We start from the raw sequence: 21,024 nt of genomic DNA, 5'->3' as shown, positions 1-21,024 counted from the left end.
CCCGCCCCGGAGGTTCCCGGGGAGCCCCGCGGCCCGGAAGCGGATGCGCGGCCCCGGAGCCGGCGGCGGCGGCGGGCAGATGGCGGAGTGTGGGGCGCAGCCCCCCGGGGGTGGCAGCGGGGCTGCGGGCGCGCCCAGTCGGCACGAGAAGAGCCTGGGGCTGCTGACCACCAAGTTCGTGTCGCTGCTGCAGGAGGCCAAGGACGGCGTGCTCGACCTCAAGCTGGTGCGGGGGCAGCCGGCGGGGGGCGAGGGCTCCGCCGCCCCGGGGTAGGGCTCGGAGGGAGCGGCCGCCGGGAGAGCGGGGCTCCGGCGGGACCGGTCCTCCGGCGGCTGGAGCAGGTTTGGAGGGGGAGAACGGGGACATGGCAGCACCCGGTGCAGCAGGTGGTTTAGATTGGATTCCAGGAAAAAATTTCTTCACGGCAAGAGTGCTGAGGCACTGGTGGAATGGGCTGCCCAGGGCAGCGGTGGAGACACTGTCCCTGCTCAAAAGGTGTGTGGATGTGGTGCTTAGGAACATGGTTCAGTGGTGGGGTTTAGGGGCTGGGATCGATGATCATGGAGGGCTTTTCCAGCCGTACTGATCCTCTGTTTTTAGGTGCACGGAAAGCGGGGGTTCTTGGGGGTGCGGCAGAGCTGCCGGCCGTACACCGAGGGCTCTGCATTGGCCGACCTGACACCCTTGCCTGCTCCTCTTTCCCAGCCCTTCTCCCCACCCCATCGGGTTGTCCCGGGCACTCTTCTTTCGCCAGGACTTTGCCATACATTGCAGGTCTTTGTGTGCTTCAGTTGCAGAACCGTTTGACCACCTTGTCCTCTTCTGTGTTTTTACCCTGTACTTGATCACTGGCACCAAAGCCTCAGACATCTACAGAAACACATACCTATAGAAACTGTCTGTACTGCACTTAACCCTCCTGGCACACACCAGGATGAGGAGTGTGGTCAGAGTCACCTGCCAGAGGTTGTTCCCCATGCCTTTAGGCAGTGGAGAAGTGCTGTGTGAAATCGTCTTGCTTCTGCATTTTAAGATCTTCACCTAGAGGAAGTAACACTGTCAATGTATAGTACTTAATCTCTGGCCTTTCCTGTAGGGGAAGTTCCTTTGCTGTGGTTTATATAAGCATCTCTTATGTGGGCATGTGTGTGAGACAGACAAGTGTCAGAAAGTCCCAATAATGCAGGGCTGGAGGAGTTTCCTGGCTCCATGCCTGTGCCAAATTGTTTTCTCATTGGATTTGACAATATTTTTCTTCTTCAAATGTCCATTAAGGAAATTGGTGTTAGTCAGTGTGATTTATGTAGTTGTGTGGTGTAGGATCTCCAAAGTCCTGGCCTGTCACTGGTAGGTGACAGAGACATGGTTACTGTGCTGACCTGCTGTGTCTGCACTGCCACTGATATTGTTGGTCCTGGCTGTGCACACATTAACTCTTGCTGGTGCCAGGTTGCCGTGTGGTAGTGGAAATAGTGCCATTCCTCAAATCCTGAAACCTGAGGGGAAAAGGGTTATATGAGCAAGGCAGGGAAGCCCCAGGTGTGCTCAAGGTTACTCTCCACCTGGAGTCATGTCATTCAAACAGAGGAATCTCTTGAAAAGATATTGATTCTTTGTCAAGTGGCGTCAGATCAGCTTTAGAAAAGACCTTGTGAATGTTGATTTCACTGAAGTGTTGCACAGACAGCTCTCAGCATTCCCCTTCCCATCTCCATCTCTACCTCGAGAGAGCACTAAATTTTTAGGCTGCTGAGCTACTATGTTCTAGCACTGCTTTGCTACTGGAGAATGGTGATTTTTGGATCCACTGCAAGCAGGAGTGCTGGAATTTGGTTTGTGTTTAGTGGGGAGGTTGTGGGGTATGAAAAAAAGAAGAATGAGTGACTTTTTCTCATGGTCATATGAGATCAAGAACATAGCTGTGTAACTTGAAACGCTGGAACGGGAGAGGTATGAAATGAGGAGCAAAGTACTTGGCCAGGAGTTAATCTGCCAGGCAGGAAGGAGCTAAACATGACTGAGAGTTTGGAATTAAGTGTCTTAACCTTTTTCAGGCTGCAGATACCTTGGCTGTGCGACAGAAGCGACGGATCTACGATATCACGAATGTCCTGGAAGGCATTGGGTTGATTGAGAAGAAGTCCAAGAACAGTATCCAGTGGAAGTGAGTGGTAGAGATGGTCAAATTGTTCACAGGTCCCTCCTAGTGCAGGTTTAAGTGACAGTGGGATTAAAATGCTGTGTGCAGAGGGAGGTTCCTCAGTGGTCCATGCTCTTGCCTCCCCCAGCTGGGCTGTGCTGATGGCACAGTGAGGAAAGCTGAAGTATGTATGGTGTCTCTCTTACAGCAAAGGTGTTATTTTGGTACAAACTAAATATTTGCACTGCATTGGTCTAGAAAAGATACTTGTCATGGCACTGGAGGTGGGGAAGAGTCCTCCTAGACTGGGAAGTAGAAAGGTGTACCAAGCATTGCTATGGTGGGAAGTGGGGATCTAGAGTAGGTACAGACACAGCTTTCCAGGCAATCTGACATTGATGTTTGACACAGGTGGGAATAAGAGGCTGGCAGAGAGGTTGGGGTTGGTCTGGGTGCCTCCAGAGGCTGATATATCTCACCTATTTTTGCTTTACCCAGGGGGGTGGGTCCTGGCTGCAACACACGTGAAATAGCTCACAAACTGATTGAGCTGAAGGCAGACATTGAGGACTTGGAGCAGCGGGAACAGGAGCTGGAGCAGCAGAAGATGTGGGTTCAGCAGAGCATCAAAAATGTTACAGAAGACATGCAGAACAGTCGATATCCTTTGTGTGAACTGATGGCTCTGTCTCTGTGTTCACTTGCTGGGCTGGGAAGCAGAGACTTGAGGGCTTGGTGGGTGCTGACCTATTGCTGCTGGAGAAGCTGCACTGAAAGGGTCAAAAGGCAGCACCTTGGTTTGAAATTAGGGTAACTGTCCAGCCTGGAGACCTGCTTTTCTCTGCATCCAGCTTCTCTGGCTTTTGGAAGTGAAAAACATAGTAATGTTTACCACAGTGAGAAAAGTGCTTCTTTCTGAGTCACAGGTGCCACTTTCCTGAGTGCAGAGCAGCTCTTGTGGCTTAACTATCTCAGGATGTCAGCTCCGATGGGCATGGAGCTTGCAGACCTCACCTGCAGACCACTTCAGAGTGTGGCAAGGGAGAGCCTTCTGGGAATGGTGTTCCTTGTGCTCAGGAAGGAAACACCAGGTGCCCTTTGAGCTCTCTGTCTGTGCAGGAAGCTGCAGCCTTTCTCCTTAACCTTGGAAACATTAGCCTATGTGACACATGAAGATATCTGCAAGTGCTTCACAGGTGAGGAAATGCTCATTTTCAATGAGGTGCTCCGTTGTAAAGATGTGATGCTGCAGGCCTGTCAGTCTGTCCCAGCTGCTCTCCTTTCTCCAACAGCATCAAGTGAAATGTAATGTCAGCTCTGATGCTGTCCTGGGTTTGTGTACCACTGAGTTGTAGCTTTATTGTCTCCATTAAAGGGGACAGGCCATATATTTTAATTGTGCTTAAAGGAATAGAGGTGCTGCTCCTAAGGAAGTCTTCTTGCTAGTTTTCACTGTGTGGGTGTATGTGTGTTATGTTAGAAGCCCTTAATATTAAGGGCTTGGGTGGGCAATGTTCTAATGACAGGAAACATTTTATTTCACAGTAGAAACCATGGTGTAAGCAGGGAAACAGTATTAAAGGTGATCCATCAGCTACATCATTTCCCCTGCCAACAAGTATGCAGGAAGGGGACAGTAGAGGACAGAAGGGAATGCACCACTTGCTCTGCCCTCACTCCCTTCATTCCTAAAGTTGTGGGGGGCCTGTATCAAAAGTCCTGTGTTCTGTCTCTGGGCAAAAGTGAAGAAAACCCACAGGAGTCTTTGTTTCTTCTGCTGCCAGTTCTAATGACAGATGTCATTAGACCAGATGTCGAAGACCAGATGAACGCCTGGTGGCCAGCAGGCAGTGAGGCAGCCTCAGTACATGAACTGCTCTTCCCAGCTGTAGTGGAGTCGCAGCTCCTTTCTGCTTCAGCGGGTGCCTGACCTCTTCTGACATGGCAACCTGCTTCTGCTTGGTTGCTGCAGAGATTGAAGCTGTTTATCCTGTCTGCCTCCAACCATGCATAATCTCACCTGTGTCTGGCTCTCATCATCTCCTCCAAGCACTCCTCTCACCCTGCACTTCATCAGCTCCTCTGTTTGCTGTTGCTGCCTTTGTGTTTTCCTCGTTCACCAAGTTCCTGCTGGTGTAACGGCTACATCATCGCCACCCCCTTGGCTTTACTGTCTCTTCTGGTTGAAGCTGCACTCTGGGGGCAGGGATTGTGTTTTCAGTTTGACAGTGCTGGGGGCCAGATCACTTGTAACAGTCTGGAAGAGTTTACTGGAGACCAACAGACAGCTCATTGCTTGGCTGGTTGAGTGTTTTGCATTTCATTGCACCTGGTTTTTGTAAACCACTTTGTGTTTGAGGTCAGACCTCACCAAAACATGCAGAGATTAGATCTTACTGAGGATAGGTGTCAGTTCCCTCTAAAATGGAGGTTTTAATCCATGGTTTTCCATTGCTTGCCAGTTTTCCTGTATGAATATGCCTTATATGGCTCTTTTTCCTCTCCTGAACACCTGAGTCTTACAGAGGTTCTTTGGTGGACCACTTGTGATCTCAACCTGTGGTGCAGGCTGATTTTCAGCTGTTGGTTTTTCTAATTGACTGCTATTGAACTTGATTGCTCCAAGATTTCCACTCTTGGACTCTTGTTAAATAGAGACCAATTTTAAAAAAAAAGAAGTAAGAGTATGTCAGTTTTTAGTGACTGGGAAACCTAATTTCTGCATCTGTTGCTGTGATGCGTTTTGCACTTGCAGATTCAAAAAGGAAGTGGAAACTTACTGGGTGCTGTTTTGTACAAGTATTTGGGACATACTTATCAAAGGAGATAGAAACCTAGCACCTGACTTTGAAACTAACAGGTCTTACAGCTTGAGCTGTCTTTGAGCTTTATGATGCATTTTAAATGTTTTTCACATTTTTCTTAAGTGCAGGTTTGTTAAACAAGTCCTATCCAATTGACAAATCCCATGTTGTTTTTAATCCTTTTACCTTTTGCTGATCTGACTTTTGATTGCCAGCCTGAAGTTAAGGGATGTGCTTTTCTGCTGTCCACTCTCATCACTCTGGGGATTTTCTGTGTCAAGTACCACGTGAAGCTTAATCAGAATACTGGGGAATTGTGGATATTAACCACACTAAAGCTTAAACATTCAAAGTGAAAGCTGCAAGCTGCTTGATCTAAATATGTCAGATATTCACAGCTCTGTTATTTCTCTGTTCATGTTTCTCTAAACCCAGATATGGGCTGGGAGCTGCTTGCCTGTGACTGTTGAGTTATTAGGGTGCAGGTCTTAAGGAGCTGCAGAACTTGGAAAGGAAGGATGCTGTCAGCCTGGCTTCCAGCCCCACGTGTGCTGGACTCTGTGGAGGATCCAGTCCAACTAAGGCAGCTCTGGCCAGCAGAGACTGGGGAGTGTTGTTTCGGGTGTTGGGACACCAGCCTGAGGTTGGCAGCCTGGTTTTGAGCCTGGTTCAACCCCATCTCTCTGCTGGCAGTACAGCTCTTTTGTTCCTAATTCATATCTAAAAGCTTGTGACAGCAGAATGAAGGATATTTCCCTTAGGATTCAGTCTTCTTAAGAGTGGATTTAAGCCAGTTCTTCCAAGGAAAAGAGAAATTAGTCTTGATAAGGACACTGCTAAAAAACTTCAGGGTTGCATTGGGAGAAGCTTTGCAGGTTCTTTGTGCCCTGGACCGTTGGCACATCAGGAACTGTATGATGTGCTTGGGGTGTAGATGTCTTCCTTCCATGGAGGATTGCCAGGAGAGGGGGGGGCGTTGAGGAGGGGCTCTTCACCAGTGCTTAATTAACATCACAACAGCTTGTGCCCAGGAGCCCTGACTGCTTCTGTTTTCACAGGAGACACCCTCCTCGTGATCCGAGCCCCATCTGGCACACGTCTGGAGGTTCCTGTCCCTGAGGTGAGTGAGAAATTTATGGGCAGAGTGCAGGGGCTCTGTGTGTGTGCCTGTACATGTATGTTTTGCCTGTGGAAAATTGATATGCTATTTAAAAATGTTTTTTAATGTTAAGTCTGTGTTTTGATTTTGATTTTTTTCAGGGCTTAAATGGACAGAAGAAATACCAGATCCACCTGAAGAGCACAAGTGGTCCCATTGATGTTCTCCTAGTAAACAAAGATACTTGGAGCTCTCCTCCTGTCGTACTCCCTGTCCCTCCCCCTGAAGACCTCATTCAGTGCCAGGCAGCTGCACCCTCGAAACTGCAAATCCCACCACTCACGCACTTCCAGGAGGCCTCTGTTCCCAGCAGCACCCAGCCCTCCACACCAACACCCACCAGCACTCAGGACCATGGGCCTCCCACACAGAAAAACGCAGGCACAGGTGAGAGGGAGCTACAGGAGGCAGAAACGGGCTGGTGGCTGGTAGAGCAGGGTACATTCCTTGGCTCTGTTGGGGCTGGACCTCGGATGTGCAGTGTTGAGAGCTCCTGGCAAAGGGGCATCGCTGCCTTTGCTGCCCTTCCTTTGGCCTTGGTTAGTGGGACTGGCTGTGCTCAGGGAGATCAGGCACTTGGCTTTAGCAGGTAGTGCCAACTGGTACGAGCAGCTGTAGGGGAGAAGCTGGTCATGCAGGTTCATTGATCAGCAGGAAATATGTCCAAATATGGACCTGGAGGAAAGCAGGAAAGCTTCTCCCTGTGCAGCTGCCTGGCCAGCACTGCCAGCGAGGGCTGAGTGTGTGCTGCAGCTGCCTTTGGGCTGGTGGGAGATGACATTCCTGGGTGTGTCTGTGGCTGTTCCCAGAGTGCGATGTCCCGGCAGCAGAGTCCAAGGGCAGTGGTGACTTCGAGGGCCAGCCGGCGGCGTTGGACACACAGCTGCTGCAGTCCTCAGCCTCGCTGGACAGCAGCTCCGTCCTGCCCAGCACTTCTACCTCCTTTGAGCCCATCAAGCCTGACCCCACAGGAGGTGAGTATGCTGCTTATTTCATGTGTTGCTCCAAAATCCTGCTGCTGGGAGTGAGGGAAAGGCTGCTGGGCCTGGAGGAAGGAGCTGAACTCCATTCTGCCTTTGCTGTCAGCCAGAGTCTGCAAAGGATGAGTAGGCATTGCCCTGTGAGGCTGCCAGGAAACATGGTGACAAGGTGACTGTGTCTTGTCTAGTGTCCTGCTGCTTTCTGTGACATCAGTACTAGAAAATCTGCGAGGGACACCCTCATGACACACGTCTCTGCTGTTGCATGTAGGGTTATTCCCTTTCAAACCTTTCTGTAGAGTAAGGTCCTGTTTTTGAGACTGCTTGAAGCTACAGAATTTTCAGCCACCACTGAGAGCACCTTTGTAACTCGGGGAGTTTTCTGTATTAGGAGAGCTCTTGTCTCCCTTTTCCTCCTTTGCTCAGGAATACTTCATCTGTCTTTAGTGATCTTGTGTTCTTAGTGACCCTGCGGTATATATTTGGGGAGCTCCTTGATGTGCTTTAAAAAAGGAATCCTGGAGCTTTATGCCAGGAAATGGCAGGCTGGCCCAAGGAGAGAAAAGCATCCTCTAGGTAAGCCACACTGCTGGAATGTTTTGAAGCCCAACTTCCCTGCAGAAACACTCGAGGTTGGGTTATGGTTAGAAGAAGAAATCTTATTCAAACGCAGCTCACTCAGTGCTTTTTTCACCTCTGCTGCTGGCATGTCTCAGAGAGGCATGAGCTGTGGAGTCATCTTGGTTGTGGAATTAGGCCTTGGATGTGCATATATCTTATCACTGTGCCTCTCCAAAGGCATGTCCTCATCCTACACAAGGTAATCAAGGCAGTGTACTGGGTGAGGTTTACAGACACAGCTGCTGACTGTGATAACATGTTCATGTCCCAGGGCTCCTACAAGTTTATTTTAAAGTAGTGGCGCTCAAGTGTTTTGTTGCTTGTCATTGCAGCAGAAATATCTGACACGGAGTGTGGGAACAGAATTTCTGGATGATTTGGGTGTCTAAGGAGCACAGTAGGTTTATGGGTGATTCTGCTGTAAAGCATTTCAGACTCTTCATGTAATGATCCAAACCATCTGGTTTGTTGTATTTGCAGTACTGGAACTTCCCAAAGAGCTGTCAGAGATGTTTGATCCAATGAGAGGTACGTTCATTCCCTGACCACAGCTTTTTTTCTGTGCCCATCTATCCACAGAAAAGGGACAATTAGTTTGATTTGCTCCCTTTTGGATTATTTTGTGGATGTGGTTTTGTAAGGTGCTTGTGGTCATTGGTGGCTGCTGGCCCTTTGCTAAAGAGTAGTTAGACATTCTTAAAATTACTGGTTTCTGTATGTATTTTTCTGTCTCCATGTTTCCAGCAACCTCTCTTAGATCTTGCCTGCAGCGCAGCAGCAAGGGCTTTCCTGTCCCCATGCCGACGCTAATCCATGTTCGGCCTTTCCATGCTCCTCCTTCAGCTTGTCAGCAGTATGGAAAAGAAAAATCCCTGCTAAGTCTTGTTTCAGCTTTAGCTGCCTAAAGCTAATCCAAGCAAATAATCTGAGGAGATAGTGTTCTCTCTTCAAAATACTTCTCAGTGGTGGTGGTGGAGGAGCTAGTAATTTTGGAGCAGTAGGGGAGGGAGATGTTGTTACTTGTGTTTGGAATTCTGACTCTGCCCAAGGAATATCTGTGGGTTGCTGCCTAATGGTGGAACAGACTCTGGGTTAAGAGCAGAAAAGGTGAAGGAATTTGGTCTGACATAAACCTAAACTGGGAAACTTTATCAGTACATTTATTTCTCTTCACTGCTGGCCAAATACTTTGTAGCTCCACAGCCAGGCAGGGCCAAGTACACCCAAGCACTTCAGTGGTGGTCACAGGAGATGTACAACAGCTGACCCTAGTTTCATGCTGTAGCAGATGCTTTGTGAAGGTGCTGCCTTTGGGTAAAAATCCCCACAGACCCAAACACAGACGCATGTGAGTCTCCAATCTGTGTGCTCTTAGCCCTGGGCTCCACAGTCAGCCTGGAGAACATCCTTCCTCCTTGCCCAGCACCTCTGCTGCAGATAGTGGATGAAGTCTTGATGATGTCTAAGTACATCTGAAAAGTAAGTTTGAGTTCACAATGTGAGATATAAACTGCTGCAAAGCCCCAGCCGTGTAGGAGATCTAACTTACCCAAAGTAACTCTACTGTGTCACTATGTGGATTGTAAAGGAGATGTTTACTGTCTATGGTAAAGTATGTGGTTTTATGGAGTATTCTTCCCAGTTTGGAGGGGGAAGATAAAAAATCCAGGAGCAAAGGACAAAACAGAGTCCACAGCTACAGAGGCAACACTCAGGACTGGAGGAGAGCAGCACTGCAGAGCTCAGAGGAACGGTCCTTGCAGCACACTCCATGCAGCCTCTCATCCTCTGTGTGATCCCAGTAATGTTGCCCTGGCACAGGCAGCTGCTTTAAGGCTGTGCAATCTAAGCCACAGAAGCTGGAGTTCTCTCATAGTGTTTTTGTGCTGGAATTACTTTTACTACATGGTTTTATCTCTTTTAAGCACAAGCTTCCTTTCACTGCCTGCTGCACATGCTGTGCCTTAGCCAGAGAAGGGATAACAAGGGTGGGGAAAGTGGGGAACTACTCAGGAGCAGACCAGGAGAGCAGACTGTTTTGCTACCATGCTTGTCTCTTCCCCAGAATGTGTGAACTCTGAGCTGCTGGAAGAGCTGATGTCATCTGAAGGTGAGTCTCAGAGTCTCCTATCATGGTGTGGCCTTCCTGGGAGGAAGACTATGCTGTGTGACTTTACCCAGCTGGCAGCCTTGTGACTGCAGACTCGCCCTCATCTTTTCTGGGCTCTGGACACAGACTCAGTTCTTGCTGTCCTGCCAGTTCCTGAGAGAGGTGTGAGAGCCAAGAGTCTCTTCAGTTCTGTGAGGCTGACTGAAGTGACCTCAAAGACTGTTCCTGTGAGGTGGCTGCGCTGCTCAGTGCCATTGGCAGCTCACAGCTGGGGTGGGAGTGCTGAGCTTTGTAACCAACCCCGGGCTTCTCTTTCCCCAGTATTTGCTCCCTTGCTCCGCCTCTCCCCTCCACCTGGAGATCACGACTACATCTATAACCTGGATGAGAGTGAAGGTGTTTGTGACCTCTTTGATGTGCCTGTCCTCAACCTCTGACTTCTCAGTGCAGCTGTGAGCCCTGCAAACACGGACTGTTTTGTAACTCTTTGGAAAGTATATATTTTTGGATTCCTTTTGTGCTAGAGCTCGATGGCCGAGTAATTCAGAGATGCTCTCAAATGGACTCAGAACCAAGAGATGTGGACTTGCAGGCTGGGAGCCTCCCCGTAGTTTGCTTCTTCCTCTGGTGCACGTGCAAGACGCACGTGCAGCTTTCCCCCCGCATCTCTCCACTGGATCCTGGGCCTCACTTCAAAGGGTCTGTGTTTTGAGTGTTCCCAGTTCACCTGCAGAATTTGCCCACGTGCCTCTCTGAGCTTCCTCCAATCTGCATGCCTTGGTTTTTCCTGCACTCCCAGAGGCACTTTGCACCTCCTAGGTACCAGCTGCTACAAGGAGCCCCAATACCATGATCAGTTCACAAGCCCGGAGGGTGTTACTTAGATTTCTTTGTGTTAGTGCTTCAGATTGGGGTAGTTTTATTTCTGCAGATTGGGGTAGTTTTATTTCTGAAAGGCATCAAGAGGAAAAAAAAAAATGGCACCAAAGTGTCTATTTCTTTCAGTGACTTCAGACCGAGCTAGTATGTTTTACAAAAAGCACTTTTTTTAGCCAGCTGTGCCTCCTAGTGGGATTCAGGAGCTGAGTGCTCCTTGTAGGACCCAGGAGCACTGGGCCTTTCCCTGTTGGTGCATCAGCAGGAATGCTGGGTCTGTTTTCACCAGCCTTCTGATGCACAACCCCAGGGGCTCCAGCTCCTTGTCCAGCAGCTGTGCTGTTTTTACAGGGCTAAAGCAGAGGTGCCAGTATGGTTTTATTTTTAATTTTTGGTTTTGCCTGACTGAAGAGATGTTTCAAAGGATAAGACTGCTTCAGCTGGTGCCTGTAAGGTACTCCAGGGACATCAGAGCCTGCTCATATTTGCAAATAGGTGGGTTTTTCCAACCACTGCACTTGAACTTGCAACTATCTGAAAGGTGACCAAGCAGTTACAATTCAGTAGTATTTTGCTGTGACAGGTTATGTAGGTGTTGTCAAAATAGTGAGATTTTTTTACCCTTTTTTCTCTCAGGATCAGGTTTTCTGTATATTTGAATTTGCTCCCTTAGTGCCCATACCCACACTCCCAGTTCCTGATCCTGTGGCAGGTCTTTACCTACTGCGATGTTTTCTCTGAATCATTTTTCTGCAAGATTTTCTTCATTGCTTTGTAACAAAAGGTCTGCTGTTGGCTTCTTTAGGATCATCAGCTGGTACCAGGCTGGGACCTTGTGCAGTTTAGTTAGAGTAAAAATGTCCTGATGGAATTTGTATTGTATTTTGCAAGCCCCAGCTTTGGGTTTTGGTCAGATCCTGTGAGTGTCTTTAGTTTTGCACGTCTTCCTGCCACCACAGTGGAAGCAGCTGTCCTGCCTTTCCTGCTCCGCAGACTGCTGAACAGAGAGCCAGGCCAGGCCATGGCTGGCTGCTGCAGATGGAGCTTCTAGCCATGCACTTAAACAGCTGATGTTTAATTTCTCTGCGTAGCTGCTCACTGCCTGTGACCCACACAACCAGCTACAGCACCAGCACTAAGGGATGTAAAGTATGAAGAGCCTGCAGAGGTGAGAAGAGCATGTGCTTGGGACCTGTGTCCCTGGAGTGGCTCCTCAGGCCCTCTCATTCTGCATTGGACTCCTCCACAAGGACTGTTCATTTCTTCAGTAACAAATCAGCTTCTTTGGGGAAAGCACGAAGAACTCGGGAGGAGCAATGGGACACTAGTTTGGCAGCAGGCAGCTGCTGCTGGCAAGACAGCTGAGGTGTGAGACCTCTCTGAGGGGTGAACTTCCAGCCTGTGTGCTGCCAGTCCCTGAGCCTTCCCCCCTCCACATGGAAGTTGACCGGAATCCCTTGGTCCTGCCTGTTAACAAGGCTCCGCGGCTTTGGTGCAGCTCGAGCTCTTCATGTACTGCCTGGCTCTTGCCCTTCTTCCCAGTGTTCATGTCCACCACCAGTTAGACCTCTCAAAAAGGATACCTAGAGAAAAATTTACAGTTGCAAATGAACTTTTGATTCATATATAAAGATTATTTTTATACTTTTTTTTTTTTTTTTTGCAAGGAAAGAAAATTGCCTGTCATATTTGTACAGAGTGTTCTCTGACGTGAATAAACAAAAACTTTCCAGAGTTTCTCACCTTGCCGCAGCCTGTGCCTCCTCTCTGCCCTAGCCCAGGGGATGGGGTTCCTTTCCCAGCAGGAGGCCCTGTCCTGCTGCCGGAGGTGGGTCCTGCCACACCCGCGTCAGCTCAGGTGAGGGGGCCGGGCCTGCCCGGGGCTGGGGTGGTGGCACAAGGCCTCGGTGCGGCGGCCGGGCCCTCCGTGAGGGGAGGCGGCGGCAACAACCCGGAACTGCCGGCGGTGCGGAGCCGCCGCGGGAGCCATGCCGCCGCCCAAGGACGTGGTGAAGATCGCCATCCAGATGGTGGGAGCCATCCCGCAACTCATCGAGCTCCAGCAGGTACTGCCCGGCACCCCCGCACCCCGCCCCGCGCCCCCCACCCCGGCTCACGGCCGGCCTCCCTCTCGCAGACCAAGCCGCTCGCCTCAGTGCTCAAGGACGTCTGTGATGCGTGAGTACCGCACTCGCTGCCTGCGAGTCGTGACAGCCCGTGACCGGGCTGCGGTGAGCCGGTGGCTGCCGGCACCAGCCGAATGGGGCTGTGACCGGCCGCCCGTGGCCGCAGGTGGAGCCTGCCCAACGCCGAGCGCTACGCCCTGCAGTACGCGGACGGGCGGCAGACCTACATCACCGAGTCGGTGAGACATCCCCCGGCCCCCGGCCCCGCCGCTGCAGCGCCCACCGGCTCACCGGCTCCTTTTCTCCTTACAGAACCGCAGGGACATTAAGAATGGGAGCATTTTACGGCTGACCACCTCCCCGGTACATCCCTCTGCCCCCCTGTGTCCTCCTCTGCGTGCTCTGGTGCTCCGTGCCCCTGCAGTGGGGTGCTCCGAGCCCTCTGCCTCTGACTGCCTCTGTCACTTGAGCTCATGATGGCCCTTCTCTGTGCCTCAGACCCAGCAGAAATAACACAGGCAGGAGACATGTCTCAGCCTTCATTTTCCCTCAGCAGAGCTTGGGGGAATTTGAAGAGATATTAAATCATCTTGAAATACTTTGGACGTGGAGGCCAACTCATCAAGTGTTCTTGGTGGCATGCCAGTTTGACCTCCATCCTCAGCTCCACCTGGTCTCTGCTCTGGTGGCTTTGTTTCTTGGTCCAGCTCCTTAGTGGGGCTCCTCTAGCCTGAGGCTCCTTCCAAAACTTGCACTTCAGCTCTTACAGCCACCTTCAAGTTTCTTGCTGTCTTTCGGTGAGCCCCTTTGGGTTGATTCTTTCCTTCCTGGTAGGACCAAGAAGCAGAGCAGTTGTATATCGGGATCCAGAGCAAGAATGTGGATGTGAAGACTGACTCACTGAAGAAGCTTGCAAGCCTCTCCCAGGACGTTACCTTTGCTCAAGAGTTCATCAGCAGGAATGGCTTGAAGCAAATCTACTCTATTGTGGAAGAAGGGAATGAGTTAGTATCAGGACAGGACTTTCCTTGCAGTCCTTGGCTTTTCTTCTCCCTTACTAACGCTGCATGAGCTCCAAGCTGGGCGTTGGAGTGGACTCTTTGTGTTCCTGACTTGTTGATGCTTGTACTGTGGCTGTGTCCCTGCACGCTGGCAGCCAGGGGAAGGTCCCCACAGATATGCAGTCCTGACTCCTTGTGAATGTGCCCAGACTTGAACCTTCCATCCATTCTCTGGCTGAGTTATCTGTAGCCTCATGGGGTTTGCTACCAGGAAACCTACTGTGATCATCTTGGCCTCCAGTGCTGCTCCTCATTCCTGCCACCCTGAATGATCCCTCTGCCCTGAGGTTTTAGCTTCAAGAGTTCTGCAGGGAGCTTGAGAAAACCCTGGTTGCCAAATACCACTGCCTGTGTGGCTCTTTCAGGATGTGATGGTGCAGCTCCTCTGAGCTCCTGTCACACAGAGAATGTGGAACCAGGCAATGCAGCACATGTTTCTTGGAAGTAGAAGGAGGGATATGGGGTGGTTCAGCTTTCCCGAAGGCTTGTCTGCAGTGATCTTTGTACCATGGTGATGTAGTTTTCCAACTACTGAACTTCCCCTGCCAGTCAACTTCCTGGGCAAGTTGACTTCCTGGGATGACTAAGTGAAAGTCTGTTTTCTTACCCAACAGTCTCTTTCCTTTCTCCTGCTCACTGCTCTCTTCTCTAGCTGTTTCTAACATGCCCATCAATATTCAACTGCAAATGGGGTCTGGAGCCATCCTCACTATATTTGTTCATCTGTTCCTCCAGTACAGGGGAGATGCTGGCTCATACCCTCAAAGCCTTCACAGAGCTGATGGAGCATGATTTTGTTTCCTGGGAAAATCTTAGTACAGTCTTCATCAAAAAGGTGAGAGTTTTCTACAATGTCCAGTTTGTGCCTGTGGGATCCCTTGTTATCCTTGTGCTCCAGGCTCAGCTTACCATTGACAGATGGTTTTGTGTCTCATAGATAGTGAGTTATGTCAACATGAATGCAGTGGATGCATCTATCCAGCAGCTCTCCTTGTCTATCTTGGAGAATATGGTGCCTACCAGTCGCCTCCTCTTTGAGGTGGTCAAAAAAGAAGTGACGTTGGACCGCCTTCTCACCCACCTGCAGGCGTAAGTGGAGAGGCCAGAGCACCATTCACCCCCATCCTCCGAGCTGGTGATTCTCACATCCTCCTGTTCTTCCTCCCACAGGACAAATGCCCAGCTGCAGCTGAAGGCGATGGCTCTGCTCATTGCACTGCTGCTGAGCACGACCGACGCTGAGCGGCGGGTGAGGGGCACCATGGCAGGGTGGTGGCATTGCAGAGTCAGGCACCACAGTGCCTCTGTCAGCAGGGTGGTCTGCTGAGAGCCCTCAGTTGTCAGGACTTTTTGTCTCAAATGACAGAAGTATCACAGCTGGTGGTGGCACAGTGATTGTGATGATCCAGTCCCTGGCACATCTGAGCTCTCAGGGTGGGCCCCCCTGCCGTGATGGGACCTTGGGCAGCTGGCTCCTCTGCTGTGGGGTTTGTGCTCTTTGGGATGGCAGGACTGCAAGAAGTGCCCAGAGATGGTTAAAATCTATGTCCTCACTCTGCCTTCTTTTTTGGGGGGAAATGGTGTGTGCTGAGCTGGGGAATGTCTCACAGCCTATTTTTTTTTTTCCTAGGACATGATGGACTACCTGAGGAAGAAGAACATCAGGCAGTTTATCCACAAGGTGAGGAGCTGGGGTTGTGCAAGGGTCTGCTCTGTGCTTCATTCTCTGTCCTTTCTCCCCAGGCCCTGTCCCCTGAGCTCCAACCTTTGGTGACCATTCTTGGCTGGGTTGCTTGTGTGCCCCATACACCTTCCTTGAGAACGCCTATGGGTGCTGTTCTGCTGGCACCTACGTACCCAGGGTTGCACCCCGATCTGCCTGCAGTTCAATGCACACAGATCTTGCCCAACCCCAAGGGGAGTTTCCCACTTCCCAACACCCTTTTGAGCAGCAGCACCTGCTGGGATTTGGCTGTTGGGTCCTGTGCTTGGACTGGAAGCAGCAGCATGGGGGAACCTTGTGTCTCATGATCTCCTGTAGAACATTATCCACAGCTCCGAGCCACTGGGGGATGAGATGGCCCATTATCTTTACGTGCTGCAGTCTGTCAGCCTCAACTTGTGCGAGCATCGCATGAAAATGTCCATGGATCCCTACTCACAGGTCTGGGAGTACTCTCCTTGCAAGTCTGGACTTGGTCTCTTCCACCTGTGGAAGTAGCTCACATTTTGGTGAACCCAACACATTTGGGTTTGCCCTGGGAGAACCTGCTTCTGTGGGGCTCACTGGCGTTCCATCCTCTCTGCTGTCCCTCCAGGAACAGCGGGATCTCCTCCAGTCCCTGCGCCAAACTGCTTTTGAGTCGGAGAGCGAGGTGCCTGCTGGCACCTTCAGCACCGAGCGCCGGCGATCCCTTTGTGCCAAGGAATTCCGCAAGCTGGGCTTCATGGTGTGTTCCCCCTGCCTCCCCTCCTGAGCCCTGCGCTGGCTCCACCACATGGCCTTGGTGGCACCTTCTGATGGCTCCCTTAAGCCAGGTGTCCCTGTTGATGCTGAGGGACCGCCATGGAGTACCTCCCTTCTGCTCCCTCAGCACTCCTGAACAGCAAGTGCTCTGGAGCTGCTGGGACTCAAAGGCAAACCCCATGGCTGTGTTGGGAAGACACTGCTGCTTGAAGAACAAAGCAGCAGCTGCTAAATTGCATCCTTTGTGTCCTCCTAGAACAACAGCAACCCAGCAGAGGATCTCCGCCGTGCCCCACCAGGACTCCTTGCCCTGGACAACATGGTGTATTTCTCCAGGAACACCCCTAATGCCTACAGCAGGGTAGGTGCTGTGCTCTCCCAGGGGAACTCCCTGGTAGAGAAGTGCTGGTGGATCTCCACCTTCTTTTCCTTTCCTTGTGATCTGTCCTTGGCCACACCCAGGCAAGTGTTGCTCTGTTTCAGATGGAGAGGAGTCCTTCCTGTGGGTAGGAGAAGCCATTTGAGGCCAGTGCCCCATAATTTTTAAGGGTTTGCTCACAGCTTGGTTTCCAGGCCTTGAGCAAACTGGGGCAGTTTGGGCAAAACCAGCAGGGCATGAGCTATGCTCTAACCTGCAGTGCCTGTGACCAGCTCCCACATTGCCACAAGAGAAGGAGGAGGCTGGGGCTGGATTTTGGGAAGAGTGGGTCACTTGCGTTAGAGATGGCTTCACCTGTTGGAGGGACAGCTTGACTAGGAATGAAGGAGGAGCGTGGCATATCTGACACCCACTGTTGGGGCAGCCCTCCAAGTCCATGTAACATGAGGTCATGGCCCTCTTTTCCAGTTTATCCTTGAGAACAGCAGCCGGGAAGACAAACATGAATGTCCCTTTGCTCGAAGCAGCATCCAGCTCACCCTGATCCTCTGCGAGATCCTGCACATTGGAGAGCCGTGTACGTGTGCCCAAGCTTGTCCTTCTCCCTGCCCTGCTGCTTGGGAAACAAGCTGCCAGGGCAAGGGACTGCACCCATGTGGCCACCAGGCTCTGGCATGGCTGACAGCATGGGAAGGGGATGTAGGGCTGAGAAATACCCAGGTTTCCCTGGACACTGAAATCCCCTGAAAAAACTGGGGAGTCTGGCTTCATCTGTCCTTCTCACCACAGGCTCGGAGACGGCTCAGGCCTTTTACCCTATGTTCTTCGGGCAGGATCATTTCTTTGAAGAGTTATTCTGCATCTGCATCCAGCTGGTGAACAAGACCTGGAAGGAGATGAGAGCAACCCAGGAGGACTTTGACAAGGTGAGGGGGGATGCTTCTTCCCTGGATGGGAGTACAAATTCATGGATTTGGGGAGTGTTGCCAAACTGGAGTTGATGTCCCATGCCTGGCAGGTGATGCAGGTGGTGCGGGAGCAGATCACCAGGACCCTGTCCCTCAAGCCCACGTCCCTGGAGCTATTCAAGACCAGAGTGAACGCACTGAACTACAGCGAGATCTTGAAGCTGCGGCAGACTGAGCGGCTGCACCAGGAGGAGACGCTGGCTGTGCCTGTGCTGTGAGTGGGCTGTGGGCAGGGAGTAGGGCTGTGATGGGGTCTGAGGCAGGGACAATGCTATCGAGTCAGTGAGTGCCTCTTGAAATGGCTGTGCTCTTCTTCTGCTGGCTCTCATCCCAGGGAGCTGCGGGAGAAGCTGAAGCCGGAGCTCCTGGAGCTGATCCGACAGCAGCGCCTGCTGCACCTCTGCGAGGGAACCCTCTTCCGCAAGATCAGCAGCCGCCGCAGGCAGGGTGGGTGCCAGAACCCTGCTCCAGGGTGGGGGGCCTGGTAGGGGGACAGGGGCTTATTCCCATGTCCCCTGCCACTGGGGAAGTCCCAGTTAGAATGGGAACACAATGCCCAACTCCCTGGACAGCTAGTATGGGCTAAACCCATGGGCTGGGAGAAATGAGGAGTGCTGATAAGGGGGCAGCTCCATGCCCCTTGGGAGAGGCTGAGGATTTCTCATGGTTCTTCTGCTGCAGACAAGCTGTGGTACTGCCGCCTGTCCCCCAACCACAAGGTGCTGCACTATGGGGACGTGGAGGAGGGAGTGCAGTCTCCCCCCATCGAGAGCCTGACGGAGAAAAGTAGGTGATGGAGAGAAAGAGAGGGTGGGAAGGAGGGAGGGGAGCCCTCTGATAACCTCCAGGTTAAGACTGCCTTAAGGTGGGAATTGCCCCTCTGCTTGGCTGCTGCATGGCTGTCCCAGTGTCTGCTGGTATTGTGGGACTGGGAGCTGTGGGAGTTCAGGCTGGGGCAGACTGGCTTCCCAAAGGGTGCTGCAGAGTGGCTTGAGCCCCCCACCCCAAGCTGTGGGTGGCTGTGCGTCCCCACATTTGGGTTGTACTGGGCTCTGCGCGTGGGGGACCTGAAGGAGGGGGAGAGGGATGGGAAGAGGGAGAAGGAATTCATAGCTCCTCCACTTGCCACAGTTCCTGTGGCAGACATGAAGATGCTGCTGGTGGGGAAGGAGTGTCCACACACAAAGGAGAAGAGCTCTGGGAAGCAGAACAAGGTCAGCACCTCACACCCTATCCTGTCTAGCTGGGGATGATTTTTGGAGTGGGTGGATGGTGGCAGGTTGTGTGGTTTTATGGACAGAGACCTCTTGGGTCTCCTGGAGTGCAGAGGAGGCTGGGCGCAGCTCCTGCTCTGAACCCCACCAGGGCTGGGAGGAGTCCAGCTGAGAAGCCAGCTAGTCCCTGTGCTGTCCCTGCAGGATGTCCTGGAGCTGGCCTTCTCTATTGTGCATGATGTGGAGGAATACTGCCTCAACTTCATAGCCCCCACCCGCTATGAGGTGAGCTCCAGGGGCCTGCTGGGGTGGCACACAGTGCCCAAGATGTCTCTGCCAGGGCACAGCAGTCAGGGGAGTGAGCTGTGTGCATCCCTGAGGGATGGAAGCCACAGCAGGGGAGAGATGGGCTCTCCAGCTGCCCAGGACTGGTGCAAGAGATGCCCATGCTCTGCTTCCCCAGTTCTGCCTCTGGACGGATGGGCTGAATGTGCTTCTGGGCAAGGAGATGACAAGTGAGCGAACACAGACAGACCTCGATGTCCTGCTGTCCATGGAGCTCAAGCTGCGGCTCCTGGACCTGGAGAACATCAGCATTCCTGACGACCCCCCTCCCATCCCAAAGCCTCCCAGCAACTTAAACTTCTGCTATGACTTTAGCCATACAGAACAGTGAGTTCCTCCCTGTGCTCTGTCCCCACTCTCTATGCCCCTCAAAATCAAGACACTCCCTCCAGGCTCTGTCTCTCATCTCTGGCCCAAAGGGACAGGCCAGGTGCTGGCTGGGGGCTTGGGTGTCCTACCCTTCCCTGCCTGTGTCCTGCCTCCTGCAAGAGCATGGGAATGAGCCACCAAGCATTAGCCTCCTGTTCAAGGTGGGTGACCTGGCACTGATTCCCTCACACTGCAGCCAGGCTTTGGGCAGAGAGGGCAAGGATGTGGACTGGAATAAAGGTACAGGCAGCCTGGGATAACTGAAGGGGGAGTAACACTACAAAGGTACGAATCTGCACTGCCTCACTTCCGCCATCAATCCTTTCTGGACAACAAAGTGGTTAGAAAAAGGATGGAACACACCTTTCCATTAAGTTTTTCAAGCAGATGGCATCTCCAGGGTATGATGTGCCTGCCCTGTCAGCTCCCTCCTGCACTGAAAGGTGTTTTTGCTGAGCCCTCTGCACTGTCCTGGAATGGGGGTGATTAGGGTACAAGGGTATCCTTTTTCCCAGCACCGTTCAGCTGGCTCTGGTGTGAGGAGGAGACCCTGGTGTGCCCATCGTGCCAATTCCAGTGCCTTCCCCACCTGGGGCAGATACTTGCACACTTCAGCCATGCTGCTGCACTACTGCACCACGACAAGCTACCTCCTCCCCAGCCCCACAGCCCCCACCCCAGTGCCCTGCACCTTCTGGTGCCTGCAGCTTCTCCCAAGGGTCTTGTGCTAACAGCCACAGGTCAGTAGGGATCCAACCGTGCCTCTGTTTCCTGTGTACTGGGACAATAAACACTTGTGGAGAACTCAGAGACGTGTCCTTTCCAAAGGTTTGGGGAAGGGCTCAGACTGACTGAGGGTTTAAAGGGGCCAGAGTGGGTAAGGCTGGGATGGGCAGCACTGTGGGAGCTGTGCATGAAGGAACTGGGAGGATGGCTGGCAAGATCTTGTTCCTGCTGTTGAGGTGCAGGCTCAGAGTCAAGCTCCCTACAGCTAAGACTACAGCTAAAGCCATTTTCAGCCCAGGATGGCTGGGAGCACTGTGGATGGTCCCAGTCCCATGCTGGACAATCTTTCTGTTCCTTTGCATTGTTACTAGCACAGTGAAGTTCTTCTCAGTTCGCTTGTCCAGAAAGGGTGTGGAGTCTCCCTCACTGGAGATATTCAGAAACCACTTCTGGAAAGACCCTACCTGAGCAGGGAGGTTGGACCAACTGACCCTTTCCAGCCTCGCTATTCTGCCATTCCGTGGGAGGATCCCGGGGCAGGGCCGTCCCCTCCAGTCCCGGGCTCTGTCCCGCCCATCCCGGGCCCTGTCCCGCCCATCCCGGGCCCTGTCCCGCCCGCCCCGGGCTCTGTCCCGCCCCGGCCCGGAGTCTGTCCTGCCCATCCCGGGCCCTGTCCCG

At 52.1% G+C, this 21,024-nt stretch overlaps 2 protein-coding genes across 6 annotated transcripts; both read left to right on the top strand.

The window, feature by feature from the left end:
* The first annotated feature begins 28 nt into the window (after positions 1-28).
* E2F4 (E2F transcription factor 4) lies at positions 29-12,434 on the top strand. Of its 2 annotated transcripts, XM_053953269.1 has the most exons (10): positions 29-226; positions 2,056-2,165; positions 2,640-2,803; positions 3,296-3,337; positions 6,004-6,065; positions 6,206-6,491; positions 6,914-7,078; positions 8,186-8,233; positions 9,771-9,815; positions 10,137-12,434. In XM_053953269.1, the coding sequence occupies exons 1-10, from the start codon at positions 44-46 to the stop codon at positions 10,250-10,252; spliced, it is 1,221 nt and encodes a 406-aa protein (XP_053809244.1). In that variant the 5' UTR covers positions 29-43; the 3' UTR covers positions 10,253-12,434. The 2 variants fall into 2 exon arrangements, with proteins under 2 accessions (XP_053809244.1, XP_053809245.1); XM_053953270.1 differs by lacking the exon at positions 8,186-8,233.
* Positions 12,435-12,470: 36 nt separating this feature from the next.
* ELMO3 (engulfment and cell motility 3) lies at positions 12,471-20,428 on the top strand. Of its 4 annotated transcripts, XM_053953263.1 has the most exons (21): positions 12,471-12,757; positions 12,829-12,869; positions 12,984-13,056; positions 13,130-13,180; positions 13,652-13,821; positions 14,614-14,713; positions 14,816-14,967; positions 15,049-15,127; positions 15,509-15,559; positions 15,920-16,042; positions 16,197-16,328; positions 16,602-16,706; positions 17,193-17,301; positions 17,514-17,650; positions 17,743-17,906; positions 18,027-18,139; positions 18,374-18,478; positions 18,824-18,906; positions 19,111-19,191; positions 19,370-19,578; positions 19,671-20,428. In XM_053953263.1, exons 1-21 carry the CDS (start codon positions 12,680-12,682, stop codon positions 19,798-19,800), a joined length of 2,286 nt encoding a protein of 761 aa, XP_053809238.1. In that variant the 5' UTR covers positions 12,471-12,679; the 3' UTR covers positions 19,801-20,428. The 4 variants fall into 4 exon arrangements, with proteins under 4 accessions (XP_053809238.1, XP_053809239.1, XP_053809240.1 ...); XM_053953264.1 differs by lacking the exons at positions 12,471-12,757; positions 12,829-12,869; positions 13,652-13,821 and having other exon boundaries at positions 12,889-13,056; XM_053953265.1 differs by lacking the exons at positions 12,471-12,757; positions 12,829-12,869; positions 12,984-13,056; ... (3 more) ...; positions 14,816-14,967; positions 15,049-15,127 and adding an exon at positions 15,377-15,412.
* The last annotated feature ends 596 nt before the right edge of the window (positions 20,429-21,024 follow it).

The sequence above is a fragment of the Vidua chalybeata genome, chromosome 11, assembly GCF_026979565.1.
Source record: "Vidua chalybeata isolate OUT-0048 chromosome 11, bVidCha1 merged haplotype, whole genome shotgun sequence".
NCBI lineage: Eukaryota > Metazoa > Chordata > Aves > Passeriformes > Viduidae > Vidua > Vidua chalybeata.
Note: the sequence above shows the minus strand (reverse complement) of the source record. Positions and strands in the feature narration are given on the sequence as shown.